This window comes from Mustela putorius, unplaced genomic scaffold, assembly GCF_011764305.1.
Source record: "Mustela putorius furo isolate JIRA1106 unplaced genomic scaffold, ASM1176430v1.1 tig00000174_pilon_pilon_pilon, whole genome shotgun sequence".
In the NCBI taxonomy this organism is placed as follows: Eukaryota; Metazoa; Chordata; class Mammalia; order Carnivora; family Mustelidae; genus Mustela; species Mustela putorius.
This window is the reverse complement of record NW_025421304.1, coordinates 2,658,923-2,675,822: the sequence shown is the minus strand read 5'-3', so window position 1 is coordinate 2,675,822 and position 16,900 is coordinate 2,658,923. Positions and strand designations below refer to the sequence as shown.

Sequence of the window (16,900 nt, the reverse complement as noted above, 5' to 3'; positions counted from 1 at the left end):
TGTTGAATCAAAGTATTATTTATTTTGACAAATGTCCCCAATGCCTCTGAAAACAAGACTTCCTGTCTCACAGGAGTGTATGCCAGATCCTTGGGATGACATTGCCAATGATACTAACATAAAATAACCATAATCATAATCGTAATGACGGCCCTAGCTCTTCTGTACTTGCCATTATGTTCCAAGTCTGCTACTAAGCTCTTTTTAGTCATCTCCCACAAAAGAGGTAGTTTTATCTCATCTATTCACTGGAATTTAAAGAGGCTGGTCCTCACCTGTTCTGGAGCATTAAACTCCTCTGGAGGGCTTATTAAAGCAAAGACGTCGGGCTCTAGCCCAGAGTCCTGATTCAGTAGGAGTGAAGGGAGGCCTGTACTTGTAACAAATTCCCAGGCCATGCTGTACTGGTCCGCAGGTTGGAAACTGCTGATTAGAGGAACTTTAAAAATTACTACATTCAAAGATTATCTGCATTTTTCATTGTGAATACTGACTCGGAAAGGAGAAGTGAGTTATCCCACTACCCTACACAGAGAGGAAGGTCAAGGTATGCCTCACCTATTTGAGGTGAAGGGTTGCTTGAAGGGCCACTGAAATCTGTGAGCTTCTCCTTGGAACTCTTAAAAGCCACACCCCTGTCGTTGGAACTTTATTATTATTATTTATTATTATTTTTAAATGATTTTATTTATTTGACAGACAAAGATCACACGTAGGCAGAGAGACAGGCAGAGAGAAAGGAGGAAGCAGGCTCCCCGCTGAGCAGAGAGCCCTATGTGGGGCTCAGTCCCAAGACTCTGGGATCATGACCTCAGCCAAAGGCAGAGGTTTAACCCACTGAGCCACGCAGGCGTCCCTGTTTTTGGAACTTTAACACCAGGTATCTCTTTCGAGAATAAAAAGTTTGTTGCCTAGATGCAGTCAGAAACTACATTACCCAGAAAGCCGTGTGCTCCGGACGGCGAAGATTGACGCTCAGCCAGTGACAGTGAGTGGAGAGGGGCGTTTCTCTCGCACCGTGGGCGGGACTTGTAGCTGCTGCTGCTTTAGGACGTCATTTGGCTGTAGCGATGTTTGTGTGGATCCGCGCCTCTAGGTTGAACGCTGTGGAGAGGCCGCTCCCAGAAGGGTCTTCCAGACTGAGCGAAGGACAGTGAGGACGATAGGACCTAAATCCACGGTTTTATATGAGCTCGACAGACCCTGTCGCGGGGCTGTCCCCCTAGCCTGTCCGGCGCCTCGGCACTAGCCCTTCGTTCCCGAGGCACTCTCTGGGGACCCTGTTGAGGCTTTACACAGCGGACACCGAGGTCCCTGGTCACCCGGCCCAGGGCTGGGGTGAGGGGTCGGCTGAGCCCGCTGGACGCGGTAGAGTCGCTGTTTCTCGCGGTCTCGCTCGGTCCGTGGGCCTCATGGCGGCGCCGGCGCTGGTGAGTGGAGGGTCGCGCAGGCTCACGCGATTGGGTCCTCACGGTTCAGCCGGCAGTGATATTGACCCTGGGACTCCTCGCCATTCCTTCTTAATGCTCTTGGATCTGGAGGTCCCCGGGGGAATACGGCGGGAAAGGGTGTAGATCTCATCACCCCTAACTCGAGGTTCCGAACCCGGGCGTTAGAAGGGGAGGCTTCCATTTCTGCCTCTGACCTCAGCTTGCCTTTTCACGGCGATTGGCCTCCATTCCTTCGGGTCTAAAATCGGAATACTGTGTGTATTAAGGATTATTCTCTCTCAGTTGAGGGAACCCGAGAGGGTATGTGTGTGACAAGTGTCCTTCATTGCTCAGAGAGCAATCAGCCTGGGTGCGATTCTGAGGGGGACCAAGCTGGTCCTGCTCTGCTCTTAGGCTCACACCAGGGAGAGTCTGGCCTTTGGGCCTCCTTGCCGCAGACCTCTACCCAGCTGGAAGCTGGGAGAGGGGATGGGAGCTGCGTTTTTTTGAACTGCTGCTTCTCTGATTGGTGTAGAAGGTCCTAGGTCAGGTGGGGAACACAAGACAGGCACCGATCTGAAGTTTGCAGTTGCCATCTCTGTATTATAAGTGAAGCCGGTTTGCAGCTTGCAGCAGAGAATCCATTTTCCTGTAGAACACATTTTCTTACTCAGGTTCCCCCACTTTCCAAAGGTTTGGATTTAGCCACTGGCTTTTGGGAGGGAGTAGGTTAGTAAGGCAAAACCAAAAATCCTCTTGGAGTTTCTTTTGGTTGGTGAGAACAGGTGCTAATATAAGTTTTTCCTTTTTAGCAGTAAGAGGGACCTTGAGAAAGTTGGGGGATACTTTTCACTTGACTGCAATTTGGCTTAGGGATGTTTTCCTAGGAACACTGTGCTTTCAGGTAGTGGGGGTGACTTGTGCTTGAAGAGTGAGTCCAATATTCATTATGGACAATATACAGGAATGCTGTGTCTCTTGGGTTGTAAACACAACAGAACTGAAGTTAAATCTCTAGCATGTCACCCTGTTCACTCGTCTTAGCTCTGACTACCTTTGGGACTTATGTTAGTGACTGATCTTTCCTCACCTGGCCTGCTCCCCAACTTCACTCCAGCCTCATTCCAGTGTCCCCTGAGAGAGGCCTTCCCTGGTTGCCCCAGATAAAGTCTCCTAATGTTTGCAATCAGTTATTCTCTTTTGTTGTTTTTTGAGCTATTAGAGCCCTATGACTTGGTCTTGGTCATTTCTTTAATTTCTTGTTGGAGACCCTTTCCCAGCCCCAGAGTGTGAGCTGCTGTTCTCTGCTCCATCTCCAGGCCTAGAACAGTGCTGGACCTGACCAGTGCCCAATAAGGGATTGAAGAATGAAAGGTTTTCCCCCTCTGGGACAATGTCATTCTTAGATTAAATCGAAACCCCCCACCATGGCTGGACCTGAGGGACCTGGGTTCAGTTCTTGCCCCTTCTCATTAGACATACAACTCTGTTTCACTTGGCTTTTTTTCCCCCTTAAGATCTTATTTATTATTTGACAGACAGAGAGATCACAGCTAGGAAGAGAGACAGGCAGAGAGAGGGGAGAAGCAGGCTCCCTGCCCAGCAGAGAGCCCGGTATGGGATTCGATCCCAGGACCCTGAGATCATGACCTGAGCTGAAGGCAGAGGCTTAACCCACTGAGCCACCCAGGTGCCCCTGTTCCACTTGGTTTTGAGCCTCCATTTGCTGCTTGTGAATGGAGATGATGGCGCTTACCTTGGGGGCTTATTCTCTGCTCCTTACCGCCTACATGAGGTGATCATGGTTTTGTGTCTTTCTCCAGTAGCTTCCTGCATAGGAAGCTTTGCTCTTCCACATCTTTTATTCTGTCAGAGGCACCGTGTTCCTCCTTCCTGAGCCCACAACAGAACTAGGTTTCTCAGGAGATACTCAGGGGTTCAGAGCTTAGGCCTTTCTGGATTTTTGCCGGAGGCCAACTGATAGGTTCGCATCTCATCTAATAGATGTATGGCCGCCCACCATCTTTGCTTGATGTTCTAGGCTTTGGTGTCCTTCCAAGACGTGGCCGTGACCTTCACTGGGGAGGAATGGAGACATCTGGACCTGGCCCAGAGGACCTTATACCGGGAGGTGATGTTGGAGACTTGTGGGCTCTTGGTCTCACTGGGTAAGGATTCAGTGCTCTCCTGAGTGGTACCCACAGGCTTTCATTCCACTCTTTCTCTATAAGCATGGTTGATTGAGAGGGTCTCTGGGACCCACCTTCCTGTCTCCCCACAGCCTAGGCATATTCGTGTGCTAACCTCTTATTGGCCTCCCTGTGTGTGCAACAGGGATTGTTGTATAAGAAACAGTTCTCAACATTTTTACCAAGTGTCCAGCATAAGCTGGCCTCAATCTGACGTCCTTATTCCAGATCTCCATAAGAGTTAAAGTGATTGGATTAGTTTGGTTGGGTCAAATGTCCTCACAGCCCATTTAACAGGACCTGTGGGTAATAGGAAGTTCTCCAAGTGGGTGAATCAGACAAACAGGAAGATATTTGACATTGGTGCTCATGGTATTTTTCCAAGCAGCACAATCTCAGCTAAATGGCTTTGGCCCCTGGTACCTGCACAATTGTCCCTTATTTCCTAAGGCCTTCGCCTTGCTTCTCTGCTGCTGAGGGAGATCATTTTAGAGGGTATACAGACATGTCATTTAACGGTGTTGATGGGCATCTAAGAAAGCTCTTCCTTTTTCCTTCCTCTTTCCTGCCTTCTATTGTTGTTGGAAGAGTCTGGGCTTGATGCTGCATCTTTAGCTGTCCTGTGTCTGTTGGCCGATTTCCCCTTCAGAAAGAAGAGCTGTAGGACATGGAGCCTTGAAGATGCAGCATGAGCTTCCTGGGACCAAATACAGTTATTTGGATTTTATTGTATTTTCATAGTAAACTTTGACTTAGCTGAAGTGACCTAGTATCTGTGAAGTGCTTAGAATAGAATTGGGAACATAGCAAGTATGACACATGTATTTATTATATGTACTAATCAGTAAATCCCAAATATTTTTGCACTGAAACCTGAAATGGTGAATTTTCCCAGAAATCGGTTTGAATACGAACCGATGGAGGCCCGAGGTTTCCCTTTTCCCAGACGTCCTGATGGTTACCTTGACGGGGCTCTCCCAGCCTCGTGTCCACATTGTCTCTCCCTGGAGGTCAGTCATCTGAAAGGAGATGCACGGGGAATAGTATTCTAGGTGGAGGGACCAACAGGCGCCAAGTCCCAGTGGGGACAGGGATTCAGTTCCATGACAGATGAAGGAAGGTCTGATTTAACTCTGACACTGCCCGCTGCCTGAGCTCAGGGCTAGGCATCCGGCAGACACCGTTGACCGTTCACTGTGGGACAGCTGGATGCACTCTGGCCTTCAGTACAGGATCTTCTATTCCGAGCTTCTGACGGTCCCGGTGCCTTAGTCACTGGTTTCTCTAGAATCCTCCTGTCTTTAAGCCTTCACATTTGGCAAAATGCATTTGGAGTGTGTCCCAGAAAATGTCCTCATGCTGATTTCACCCCTGAAAGATGTAATGACTTTACCTGATGAGAAGCCCTGAGGTGACGCTGGCTCCTGGCCTGGCAGATGCCAACCCAGGCGTGTCCGTTCGCATTCTCTGCTTGGTCAAGGCCATCAGGCCGGTATCCTCGAAGTAGCCATGGGATGCTACAGCAGCAGGTCGGGCGGCAGGCCCCCACCTTCAGCTCTGTCTTCCCAACTTGGAGTAAAGGCTTGCTCTTCAGAGTGGGTAGCAGATTTAGGTCACATCTCAGACATCTGACAGCAGTAGATGCCGTTCAGCAGGTGATTTCGTCCAGTGTTTTTAGCCATCTTCTGGCCCTGGGGGGCTTTTTAGACTTCTTGTGTTCTGTCCTAAGGCCCAGAGATTTGGTTTAATTTGTTCCGTGTTCAAACCAGACATCTCCAGATAGTTCTGATCCATGGGGTGGTTGAATTCTACTGGCTTCATTAGGGAACACCTTCTGGAAAGAGTCGTTTCCTTTCTGGAGTTTCATGGTGGTGTGTGAAAGGTGTATACTCCTGTGTGCTCAAGACCTCCTTTTGTATTTCCCTGTGTACCCAAGCCCCATTTATCTCTCCATGCACAGGGCATCCTGTTCCCAAAGCAGAGCTGATCTCCCTGGTGGAGCAGGGGCAGGAACTGTGGACAGTGACGAGAGGCCTCTCCAAAAGCACGTATACAGGTAGGTGGCTGAGAGCCTGGCAGGTGGGTGTCCTGGCATATGGGTTTTATGGCAACTGACAGACCCCCAGGAGATCTGAAATTCCACAGGCAGCTTCTTTTCATGGTCTTCCTGGGGTCTTGGTTGGTCATGGAGCACTCCACACTGTGTTTCTCCAGTCTTTCCATCCCACCACACTCTTCTTTATTAGTTAGGACTTGGTATGCAGAGTACCAGACAAGCTCTAAATGCTTCGTTAGCCACAAGCATTTACGATTGTTATATTTTCTTCTTGGACTGTCCTCCTTGTTATTATATAGTGTCCTTCTATGTCATTTGTTAGTCTTTGTTTTAACATGTCCAAAATAAGTAGTGCTGCTCTGGCTTTCCTTTGGCCTCCATTTGTATGATAGATGTTTCTCTGTCCTCTCATTTTCTCTTCTTCCTCCCTCTCTTTCTTTCTTTCTCTCCTTTCTTTTTCTCCTTCTTCCTTCTTTCCTTCTCCCTTCCTTCCTCTCTCTTTCTCTCTCTTTCTTTAATGTAGGCTCCACACCAAGGCCAGAGCCCACTATGGGATTTGACCTCATGACCCTGAGATCAAAAACTGAGCTGAGATCAAGAGTTGGAGGCTTGTAGGGGTGCCTGGGTGGCTCATTGGGTTAAGTCTCTGCCTTCAGCTCAGGTCATGATCTCAGGGTCCTGGGATCGAGCCCCGCATCGGGTTCTCTGCTCTGTAGGGAGCCTGCTTCCCCCTAATTTTCTGCCTGCCTCTCTGCCTACTTGTGATCTCTCACTCTCTGTCAAATAAATAAATAAAATATTTTTTAAAAATGTTGGAGGTTTCTAACAGACATATGAAAAAATGCTCAACATTACATCAGGGAAATACAAGTCAAAACCATAATGAGATACCATCTCACACCAGTCAGAATGGCTAAAATTAACTCAGGAATCAACAGATGTTGGCGAGGATGCAGAGATAGGGGAACGTGCTTACAATGTTAGTGGGAGTGCATACTGGTGGCCAGTCTGGAAAACAGTATGGAGGTTCCTCAAAAAGTTAAAAATAGAGCTACTCTGTGACCCAGCAATTTCACTGCTGGGTATTTATCCAAAGGATACCAACATAGTGATTTGAAGGGGCACATGTACCCCAATGTTTATAGAAGCAGTGTCTACAATAGCTGAACTATGGAAAGAGCCCAGATGTCCATTGACAGGTGAGTCGATAAAGAAGATGTGGTGTAAACACACACACACACACACACACACACACACACACACACAGAGGAATATTACTCAGCCATCAAAAAGAATGAAATCTTGCCTTTTGCAACAACGTGGATGGAACTAAAGGGTACTATGCTAAGCAAAAGGCAAATACCATATGATTTCATTCATATGTGGCATTTAAGAAACAAGACAGATAAACATAGGGGAAGGGAAGGAATGAAGTAAGATAAAAGCAGAGAGGGAGGCAAACCATAAGAGACTCTTAACTATAGGAAACAACCTGAGGGTTCCTGGAGGGGAGGTTGGTGGGGGGATGGGGTAATTGGATGACGGGCATTAAGGAGAGCATTTGATATAATGTGCACTGGGTATTCTATGCAACTGACGAATCTCTGCACTCTACCCCTGAAATTAATAATACACTGTACGTTACCTAAATTGAATTTAAGTAAAAAATTTTAAGTGTCAGAGGCTTAACCAACTGAGCCACGCAGGCATCCCTCTGTCCTATCGCTTTCAATCTGCAGGTATCTTTTGGTCTAAAACGAGTCTCTTGTAGGCAGCATATAGATGGGTCTTGTTTTTATATCCATTCTTTCACTCTTTAGCTTTTGATTGGAGCATTTAGCCCATTTACATTCAGAGTAATTATTGATGGATATATATTTGCTGCCATTTTATTACTTGTTTTGTGGTTATTTCTGTAGTTTTTTCTCAGATCCTTTTGTCTTTTGCTCTTTCACGTTTTGCTGATTTTCTTGAGTGATATATTTAGATTTCTTTCTCTTTATTCTTTGCATATTTATAAGTGATTTTTGATACATGGTTACCACCAGATAAATTTTTCTGTCTCCTCACTTTGCTTCTCTGTGCCTGTTTCTGCGTGTTAAGATAAGTCAGCCTAAAAAAAAAAAAGTCATCTGTGTCTTCCGCTCTTGAAAGTAGTGACTCTATGAAGAGGTCCTGGAGTGCCCTGTTGTTTGATGTCCCCTTGTTCAGAACCTTGGTCCTTCAGGAGAGTATCCGACATGTTGCTTACATCCTGCTGCTGTGTCGGAGTCACTTTTCCTTTCAGTGCTGTTGTCCACACTGACTCTGCCTGTTGTAGGCTATGCTTGTTCTCTGTGGTGTTAGTGGGACCCAGGCAGGCCAGCTCCTGGGAGTAGTGCCCACCTGGGAACTCAGGAGCAGGGTGGCCATATTAGCTAGATTGGCCCTAGACCACTAGTCCTGTGAGGATCTCCTGAGGTCCTGCGGTGGCTGGGGGCACAAGGCTGAGCACAGCATACAATGTTGGCTGGAGCAGGCTGCCGTGCACAGTGCAGTGGTTGGGGGGTCTTGGTGGCTAGGTGTAGCGCATGGCAGCAGCTGGGCACTCAGTGGCTGGGCACAGTGCCTGCTGATGATGGGGAGTGCGTGGCTGGTCATGGCCCGTGAAAGTGGCTGGTAGGAATGACTGGGCAGGGTGTGCAATGGCACCTGTGGGTGTCTGGCTAGGCAGAGCTTGCAGTGCTGGCTTGGTGGGGGGGCATTCCTGGGAAAAACACAAGCATGGCTGGGGGCCCACAACTGGGTGTGGCACGGCACATGTGTGTGGCATGCACATCCCTGCACGTATCCATCCTTCCATTTGCGAAGCAGATATTTGGACGCAGTCCCTAGCCTTGTTCTCTTCTTGGCCTTCTGTCTTATGAAACCTCAAGGGGATATTTGCCTTTGTCAGCCTCACAGTTGAACTAAGAGCTGCTGGAGCCATGGAAGGAGAGGCATTGCTGCAGATTTGTGATCTCTCCCCACTCATGTTCCTTCCAGCTGCTTGGCCAGCAAGTGTCCTGCCCTCCCTTCCTTACCCCTTAGAGGCTGTCTCATACCGTCACCCCGCTCTGCCATTCCATGTCTTCACTTGAATGAATGTTCCAGGACTCCAGTCTCCCACTGTCATCCTAAAAAGAATCTCATGATTTGGCCCTCTTCTCCCATCTCCCCATTTTCAACTACTGGTCGTACCATTCCGCAAGTCAAGGAAGCCAGGAACAAAAGGAAGACCCCATACCGCCTGCATCGTCTTCCTACCCTCTAGGCCGCCATTCCTGAATCTCAATCACGTTTTATCTTCCATATCTCCAGAATCTGTCACCTTCACCAGCTCTGTCATTTGCCCATGAGCTTCCTCGTCCAAGCCATACTCATCTCTTGCCTGATTATGCTAGCAGACTCCCAGTCACTCTCCCTGTATCTGCTGCCTGCCTCTGGTCCCCTCTCTGTCTTCCATCCGCTTCCTTATCCACTCACCGTCCTTCCAGATACCACCACCCACCTTGCCGCTGGTAACTCACCATGTGACCTACTTCACATTCAGAAGAGAGATTACACACTCAGCCTTCTTTCCGTTTACCCTGGATAGACTCATCCTGCGCCTTCCTTCTCACTTCTGTGGGAGAGTTCTCATGCGTGACGAGCGTTCCCCCAGCAGAGTCTAGATCACACTGTCGCCTGACTTCTCAGGTATATTAGTTATCTGTTGCTGCCTGGCAGTATTCCCACAAACATAGCTCAAAATATCTATTTCCTGTTACCCATCTGTGGCTTGGAGGTGCAGGCACAACTTGGAGGGGTCCGCCTCACGCCGCAGTCAGGGACCCCTCACACCTGTCACCTTCCTTCTTCAGATCAGGTGGTGGTGGGAGACACTCCAGCAAGAGGGGACACAGCCCCATCTTGTACATTCTGCTGCCTGGGCCCGGCCACAGTCTGTTCTTTAGAAGCCAATCAAGCCAATCTGGCATTTCACCCGAGAGCGTCATAGCAGGGTGTAAGCACCACGAGGTAGGAATTAGGAGATTCCATACAGGGGTCTGCTGCCTCCGGGACCTTGATCTTCACTTACTTCCTGCCCCTTCTGTATCTTCACCTTCTCTCAACTCAATACGGAAAACACAGTGAAGGTTCGGACCCGTGGGGGAAGTATAAAACCAAAATGTTCTTGACTGTCCAGCACATGTAACTGTTGACGACTCTATTTCACGGGAACAAGCAAGCTTCTGGGAGGACTTTTCTCATTCTCTGAAGAGACAGCTACCCAGGACTTCTAGGCTTCCCCATTACTGTTTTACTATTTTCTTTAATTGCTGTTTGAAGGCGTAACTTACAGTAAATATATAGATTTTAAAGGTTCATCTTCATGAAATACTACATGTATAAACCCAACTATCCACCACACAGGTCAAGAAATATTTCCAGTACCTCCCAGGTTTCTTCTGCTCCCTCTTTATTAATATCCCCTTTTACCGAAGTAGCCAGCATTCAACTCAATCACTAGATTAGTTTTAAAGACTTAGAAATGGACCCCCACAGTGCATAATACTGTTACGTCTTTGTCTTCTTTTGATAATTGTGGCTCCGAGTTTCCCTCATCTGGGTTGCAAAATTCAGAGTTATTTCTTAACTGGGCAATGTCTCAGTGAATAAATAGGTTTTATATATCCATTTTCTTGTTATCTGGCTTGTTCTCCAGTTTCAGAATATTGTGAAGAATGCAGCTGTGAATATTCTTGATCATATTTTTTGTTGTATCTAAGCACACATTTCTGTTGGGAATATGCAAATGAGTGGCCTGGCTGGATTATGGTGTAGATACATGATTAGCTTCAGTACAAATCACCAAACAGTTTCAAAGCGACATTATTTCACATTCCCAGTAGACATGCATAAGAGTCGTCAGCTGCTATGCATACTGGGGAGCAGGTATTTATTATTTGAGACCCAGTAGTGTTTTTCAGCACCACACTACTGAAAATGTTCTTACTCACGTTACTGCTGACATTCTGGCTGGCAAGTGCAGGACCTCTAATAATGATAAGAGGGGTGTACAGCTTACTGAACATTTGCTGTGCCCTGGGATGGTTGATTGACATACCTTTTCTTATGTTATTGTGAACATTGTTATGTGTCCTCCCCAAATTCATAATTGGAGCTGGGGGTTAGGGCCTCCAGTGTGATGCTGTCAGGTTGGGATTTGGGGAGATGATTGGGTTTAGATGAGCTCATGAGGGTGGAGCCCCCGTGATGGGATTGGTGTCCACATAAGAAGACAAAGGAGACCATCCTCTTTCCTAGTGTCGCATGAGTGCTGGTGACGGTTAGGAGAAGAGGGAGAACAATCTGGTGTCTCTTCTTAGAAGGATACTAATCCTACCAGATCGGGGACCTACCCTGATCACCTTATTTCACCTCAGTTGCTTCCATAAAGGCCCTATTTCCAAATTCACATTGGAGGTTAGGGCTTCAACACATGAATTTTGGGAGAACACAAACGTGGAGTTCGTAACAAAATTTGCTTTTAGAGTAAATATAAGGGCTATTGATATATTGTTTTTCTTGCGTCAGTTTGGTAATTTGAATCTTTCAAGGAGTTTTTCCACTTCATCTAATTATTCTATCTATTACATTTTAAGATTGTTTTATCATGTTAAATTTTATGTTATGTATTTACCACAGTAAATAAGGCTTAAAAAATGAATATACATGTATGTGTATATATATACACATACATACATATGTGTATATATATATATATTAATCGCCTGGTGCTCATCATGCCAAGTACACTCCTTAATCCCCATCACCTTTTTAACCCATCCCCCCATCCACTCATTTCCCCTCTAGTAACCATCAGTTTGTTCTCTATAGTTAAGAATCTGTTTCCTGGTTTGTGTCTCTCTGTCTGTCTCTTTTTTACCCTTTGATCATTTGTTTTGTTTCTTAAATTCCACATATAATTGAACTCATATGGTATTTGTCTTTCTCTGATCACTTACCATTATACTCTGTAGCTGCATCCATGTTGTTGCAAATGACAAGATTTCTTTCCTTTTTTTATGGCTGAATAATATTTCATTGTGTATGTATAACTCATCTTCTTTATCCATGCATCAGTCAGTGGACAGTTGGGCTGTATCTTGGTCACTGTAAATAATGTAGCAGTAAACACAGGGATGTATGTATCCTATGTATGTGTTTTTATAACGCCACATAAACTGACATTCTCAAAACAGGCTTAAACATTACTTCATTATACTCAAGTGTACACATACTTACTTGAACTTTATGGAAAGTATAACATAGGTTATATTGTTTTATATGATTTGTACTTTTTATTCAGCAGTATATTATTAAGATTCCCCATGCGTGGGGTGCCTGGGTGGCTCAGTGGGTTAAAGCCTCTGCCTTCGACTCAAGTCATGATCCCAGGGTTCTGGGATCGAGCCCCACATAGAACTTCCTGCTCAGCGGGGAGCCTGCTTCCTCCTCTCTCTCTGCCTGCCTCTCTGCCTACTTGTGATCTCTATCTGTCAAATAAATAAATAAAATCTTAAAAAGAAAAAGATTCCTCATGCTGTAGTATAGTTCACTCTTTTTTTTTCTGTAGTCATTTTCATGAATATAACACAATGTATTCATTTATTTTCATGGGCATTTTCATGTATCTAGTTTCTTATACCCACAAAGAATGCTCTTGTAGAAATTTACATACATATGTCCTCATTGAGTATGTGTAAGAATTTCTCTTAGTAGTGTTCCTAGGGCTAGAATTTTTTGATGATTATAGGTGAGCAAAAGGAGAACTTCAGTAGATGCTGCCCTGCTGTTTTCTCAAATGGTATCTTACCTGTTTACACTTCACCTGCATTGTATTAATGATTCTGTGGCTCTGCATCCTTTCCAACTATTACATTCGTAAGTTTGTTCAATCGGGTGAATATAATATGGTATCTCCTTGTGGTATTTTTGCTCCTTCCCTCATCCAGGAAAGTTGAGCACCTGTTCATATGTTGATTGGCTAATGTAGATCTTCTGTGAAATGTCAGTTCGTACCAATGTGCTTAATTTTCATTTTGGAAGTGGAGTGCTGAACTTACCCGCTGTAATTGTGGTTTTATCTGTTTCTCTGTTGAACTCAGTTTTGGGGTTATTTTGAGGCTGTGGTATTTGTTGCGTACAGATTTAGGATTGTTATGTCTTCCTGGTGGATTGATTTTTTCATCATTCTATAATGTCCCTCTTTTTCTCATTTACTTTGCTCTATAGTCTATGGTATCTGATATTAATCTAGATACCCTTGTTTGCCTTTTAAAAAATTATATTTAGTTTAGTCAAATTGACTAGTTTTTGCATTTACAGTGAATGGTTTTTTTTTTTTTTTAAAGATTTTTATTTATTCAATAGACAGATCACAAGTAGGCAGAGAGGCAGGCAGAGAGAGAGGGGAAGCAGGCTCCCTGCAGAGCAGAGAACCCGATGTGGGGCTCGATCCCAGGACCCTGAGATCATGACCTGAGCCGAAGGCAGCGGCTTAACCCACTGAGCCACCCAGGCGCCCCAACAGTGAATGGTTTTTTATCTTGTTTATGAAATCTTTCAGTTTCCCAAGATCTAAAAGATAATTATTTTTACTGTTTACTAAATGTTGTGAGTGTTGTACTTCTGACAGGTCTTAATCAGTCTGGCATGAGGGTAGGAATGTGGTTTCATTTTTCCCCATATGGGAAATGATTTCTCGAGATCCATTTGTGGAATAGTCCCTCCTTTTCCCATTGGGCCTCTCTGTGACTTCTGTCATATTTCAAAGTTCATACATACATTTCTGAGCTCTTAATTCTGTTTTTTCCTTTGACAGTTTGACAGTTGATCTTAAATCTGTGCCTACATCATACTGCCTTGATGTACATAATCATCATAATTCTAGTTCCTCAAAGGGCAAGACTCCCTTTTTTATTCTTCTGTGGAGATAGCCTGGTCTGTTTGTTCATTTGTATAAATTCCACAAAGTGAGAAATCATTTTGTGAACATCCTTGAAAAATTCTATCAGGACTTTATCTGAAGTTGTATTGAATTTATAGATGAATTTAAGGATAATACAATCCCCCTTTTCATATAGATCTTCATTAATGTGGTAAATTTATAATTCTCTTCATCTAGAATCTAGATGAATCTAGAATAGGTATCTATTTGGTGTCTATTTACCTGGTCTTTACTCAGATGAAGCAGGCTCAGTACGCCCACCCAGCAGTTTCTCATCATCTCCCACAATCTCACAGCCCAGAATCCTGAGGTTTTTTTTCTCCTCTGCCCCTGCCTGCCGCTCCAGCCTCGTCTCCACCATCCTCCCATCCACTTCACTTTGCCTGGCATCCAGAATTCTCTTAACACACCACATGTACTTCCGTCATCTGCTGCAGTTTCCCCCCTAATTCCTCTATCAGGGAAACCCTGTTCTCCTTTAGAAATAAGCTACCACAGCACCTTTTCCACATAGCCTCCACTGACCTCTTTCTGTCTCCCATGTGGGTCAGGTTAAGTGCCCTTCCCTGTGCAATCATACCATGGGCTGTTAGGGCACAGTCATTACACGCAGTGTAGTCTTTACTCTGCCCGCCCTCCCCTATTCTGGAGAGTGAGGGGACCTCTCCACTCCAGATTCTGCATGCCCTGCCCCAGCTTTTCTTCCTGAGTTGCCTTTTAGAGACATCTAGAGTCCAAGGATTAGTGAAGAAAGAAATTGTAAGCCTGGGCTTAGTAGGTGTATAAATGCCACAGGCATTAGAGGAATTATTTTCATCTTCATTCTATCCCTATTGGTAATTTTGTTTGTTCTGTGTCGACGTGACTAATAGACACCTTTCTGTATTGGATTCCCTTCAGGTGAAAAAGCAAAACCTGAGACCACAGAGCTTACTGCTTCTCAGCTTGCCTTCACTGAGGAAGCCCCCTTTGAGGAACAAGTGACCCAGGGAGTCTCAAGGGATTCCAGGTTGGGGCAAGCAAGGGATCAGGAGAAGCTATCAGAAGTGCAGGAAGCGAACTTGAGGCCAGGTGCGGACCCCCACAAGGAGACATGCCCTAGGAAGCTGACCCATAAACGTGATGATTTGGAGACCGGTGATCGTTTGGGTTTCACGGTTTTGCAGGAGCGCGTCACTACACAAGGTGATCTACGTGAACCCGAGCAAGGACCAGGCAAAGACCCTGTGATAGAGGCAAGGAATAGCCTGTATAAATGCAAAGAATGTGGGAAAAGGTTTAGCAAGAACTGGGCTCTTGTTCAGCATCAGCAGATTCATGCTGGAGTGAAGCCCTTTAAATGCAGTGAATGTGGGAAAGCCTGTCGTTATATGGCAGACTTCATTCGACACATGAGGTTTCATACTGGGGAAAAACCATACAAGTGTGTTGAGTGTGGGAAGGCGTTCAAACGCAGGTCTCACCTCACAGAGCACCAGCGCATTCACACTGGAGATAAGCCCTATGAGTGCAAAGAATGTGGTAAAACTTTCACCCACCGCTCTTCTTTTAACCAACATAATATGACCCACACTAGGGAAAAGCCCTTTTTGTGCAAAGAATGTGGAAAAGCTTTTTACTACAGCTCTTCCTTTGCTCAACACATGAGGATTCACACCGGAAAGAAACTCTATGAGTGCAGTGAATGTGGAAAGGCCTTCACTCACCGCTCCACTTTTATCCAGCACAATATGACCCACACCGGAGAAAAGCCCTTCTTGTGCAAAGAATGTGGAAAAGCCTTTTGCCTCAGCTCATCCTTCACTCAGCACATGAGGATTCACACTGGAGAGAAACCCTACGAGTGCGACGACTGTGGAAAGGCCTTCACTCACCGCTCTACTTTTATCCGGCACAAGAGGACTCATACCGGAGAGAAGCCCTTTGAATGCAAGGAATGTGGGAAAACCTTCTGCGACAGCTCTTCCTTAATCCAACACATGAGGATTCACACTGGCGAGAGGCCCTATAAGTGCAGTGATTGTGGAAAAGCCTTTACACACCACTCTGTTTTTATCCGACATCATAGGACCCACAGTGGGGAAAAACCCTTGGAGTGTAAAGAATGTGCAAAAGCCTTTTACTACAGCTCTTCCTTTACTCGACACATGAGGATCCACACTGGCGAGAAGCCCTACGTATGCAGAGAATGCGGGAAGGCCTTTACCCAACCTGCAAATTTTGTTCGTCATAATAGGATCCACACTGGAGAAAAACCATATGAGTGCAAACACTGTAAGAAGGCTTTTTGTGACAACTTTGCTTTAACTCAGCACATGAGAACTCACACTGGAGAGAAACCCTTTGAATGTGGTGAATGTGGAAAAACCTTCAGCCACAGTTCCTCCTTCACTCACCATCGAAAAATTCATACCAGAGTTTAAAGGTTGTTTACATCAGTCAATTTTAGTGAACACCTACTGGTGAAATACCTTTTCTTTTGAATGTAACCATTCAGGAAAAACCTTTTGGCGGGTGAAATATCTTGCTCATTATCTGAGAATTCATACTGAGGAGAAACATAATTGCCATCCGTGTGAAAGCTTTTTGTGGCAGGTCATCTCAAGGGTCATATTAGAAATTGACCCAGCCTAGACCCTTACACTACCCTCGAGAGTCATCCATGAGTGAGACCCAGTGGTTTTGCATTTAGGAAATATGTCTGCAAGAATTCTTCCTATATTTGGGGCACCTGGGTGGCTCAGTGGGTTAAAGCCTCTGCCTTTGGCTCAGGTCATGATCCCAGGGTCCTGGGATCGAGCCCCACATCGGGCTCTCTGCTCAGTGGGGAGCCTGCTTTCTCCTCTCTCTCTGCCTGCTTAAAAAAAAAAGAATTCTTCCTATATTTATACTATAAAACCACCTCAAGGGTGTTTTAAAAGTACAATGAGAGGTAGAGGAGGAGATATAGAAGAGAAAGGGAAAAGAAAAGAGTGTACGGCTTCTTTCCAATTTCCCTGCCAAGCTTGTGATAATTTGTCATTGGGGTTGGGGTGGGGAATGGTGTAGGTATGAGAGATAGAAAGACCTCATTCCCTCTATGTGTGTGTGTGTGTGTGTGTGTGTTTTAAGATTTATTTATTTGGGAGAGAGCGAGAGAGAACATGGATGGGGGAGAGGGAGAAGCAGGCTCCCTGCTGAGCAGGGGGTCTGATGTGGGCGTCAATCCCAG

At 45.6% G+C, this 16,900-nt stretch overlaps 1 protein-coding gene across 1 annotated transcript; it reads left to right on the top strand.

The window, feature by feature from the left end:
• The first annotated feature begins 1,029 nt into the window (after window positions 1–1,029).
• On the top strand, window positions 1,030–16,851 carry ZNF599 (zinc finger protein 599). Its single transcript, XM_004765020.3, has 4 exons — window positions 1,030–1,430; window positions 3,472–3,598; window positions 5,580–5,675; window positions 14,590–16,851. Exons 1-4 carry the CDS (start codon window positions 1,413–1,415, stop codon window positions 16,110–16,112), a joined length of 1,764 nt encoding a protein of 587 aa, XP_004765077.2. The 5' UTR covers window positions 1,030–1,412; the 3' UTR covers window positions 16,113–16,851.
• The last annotated feature ends 49 nt before the right edge of the window (window positions 16,852–16,900 follow it).

Coding starts and splice junctions, on each gene's coding strand:
- ZNF599 (XM_004765020.3), top strand. Junction 3,599..5,579: donor TGGGCTCTTGGTCTCACTGG/GTAAGGATTCAG, acceptor CTCCATGCACAG/GGCATCCTGTTCCCAAAGCA. Junction 5,676..14,589: donor CTCCAAAAGCACGTATACAG/GTAGGTGGCTGA, acceptor GATTCCCTTCAG/GTGAAAAAGCAAAACCTGAG.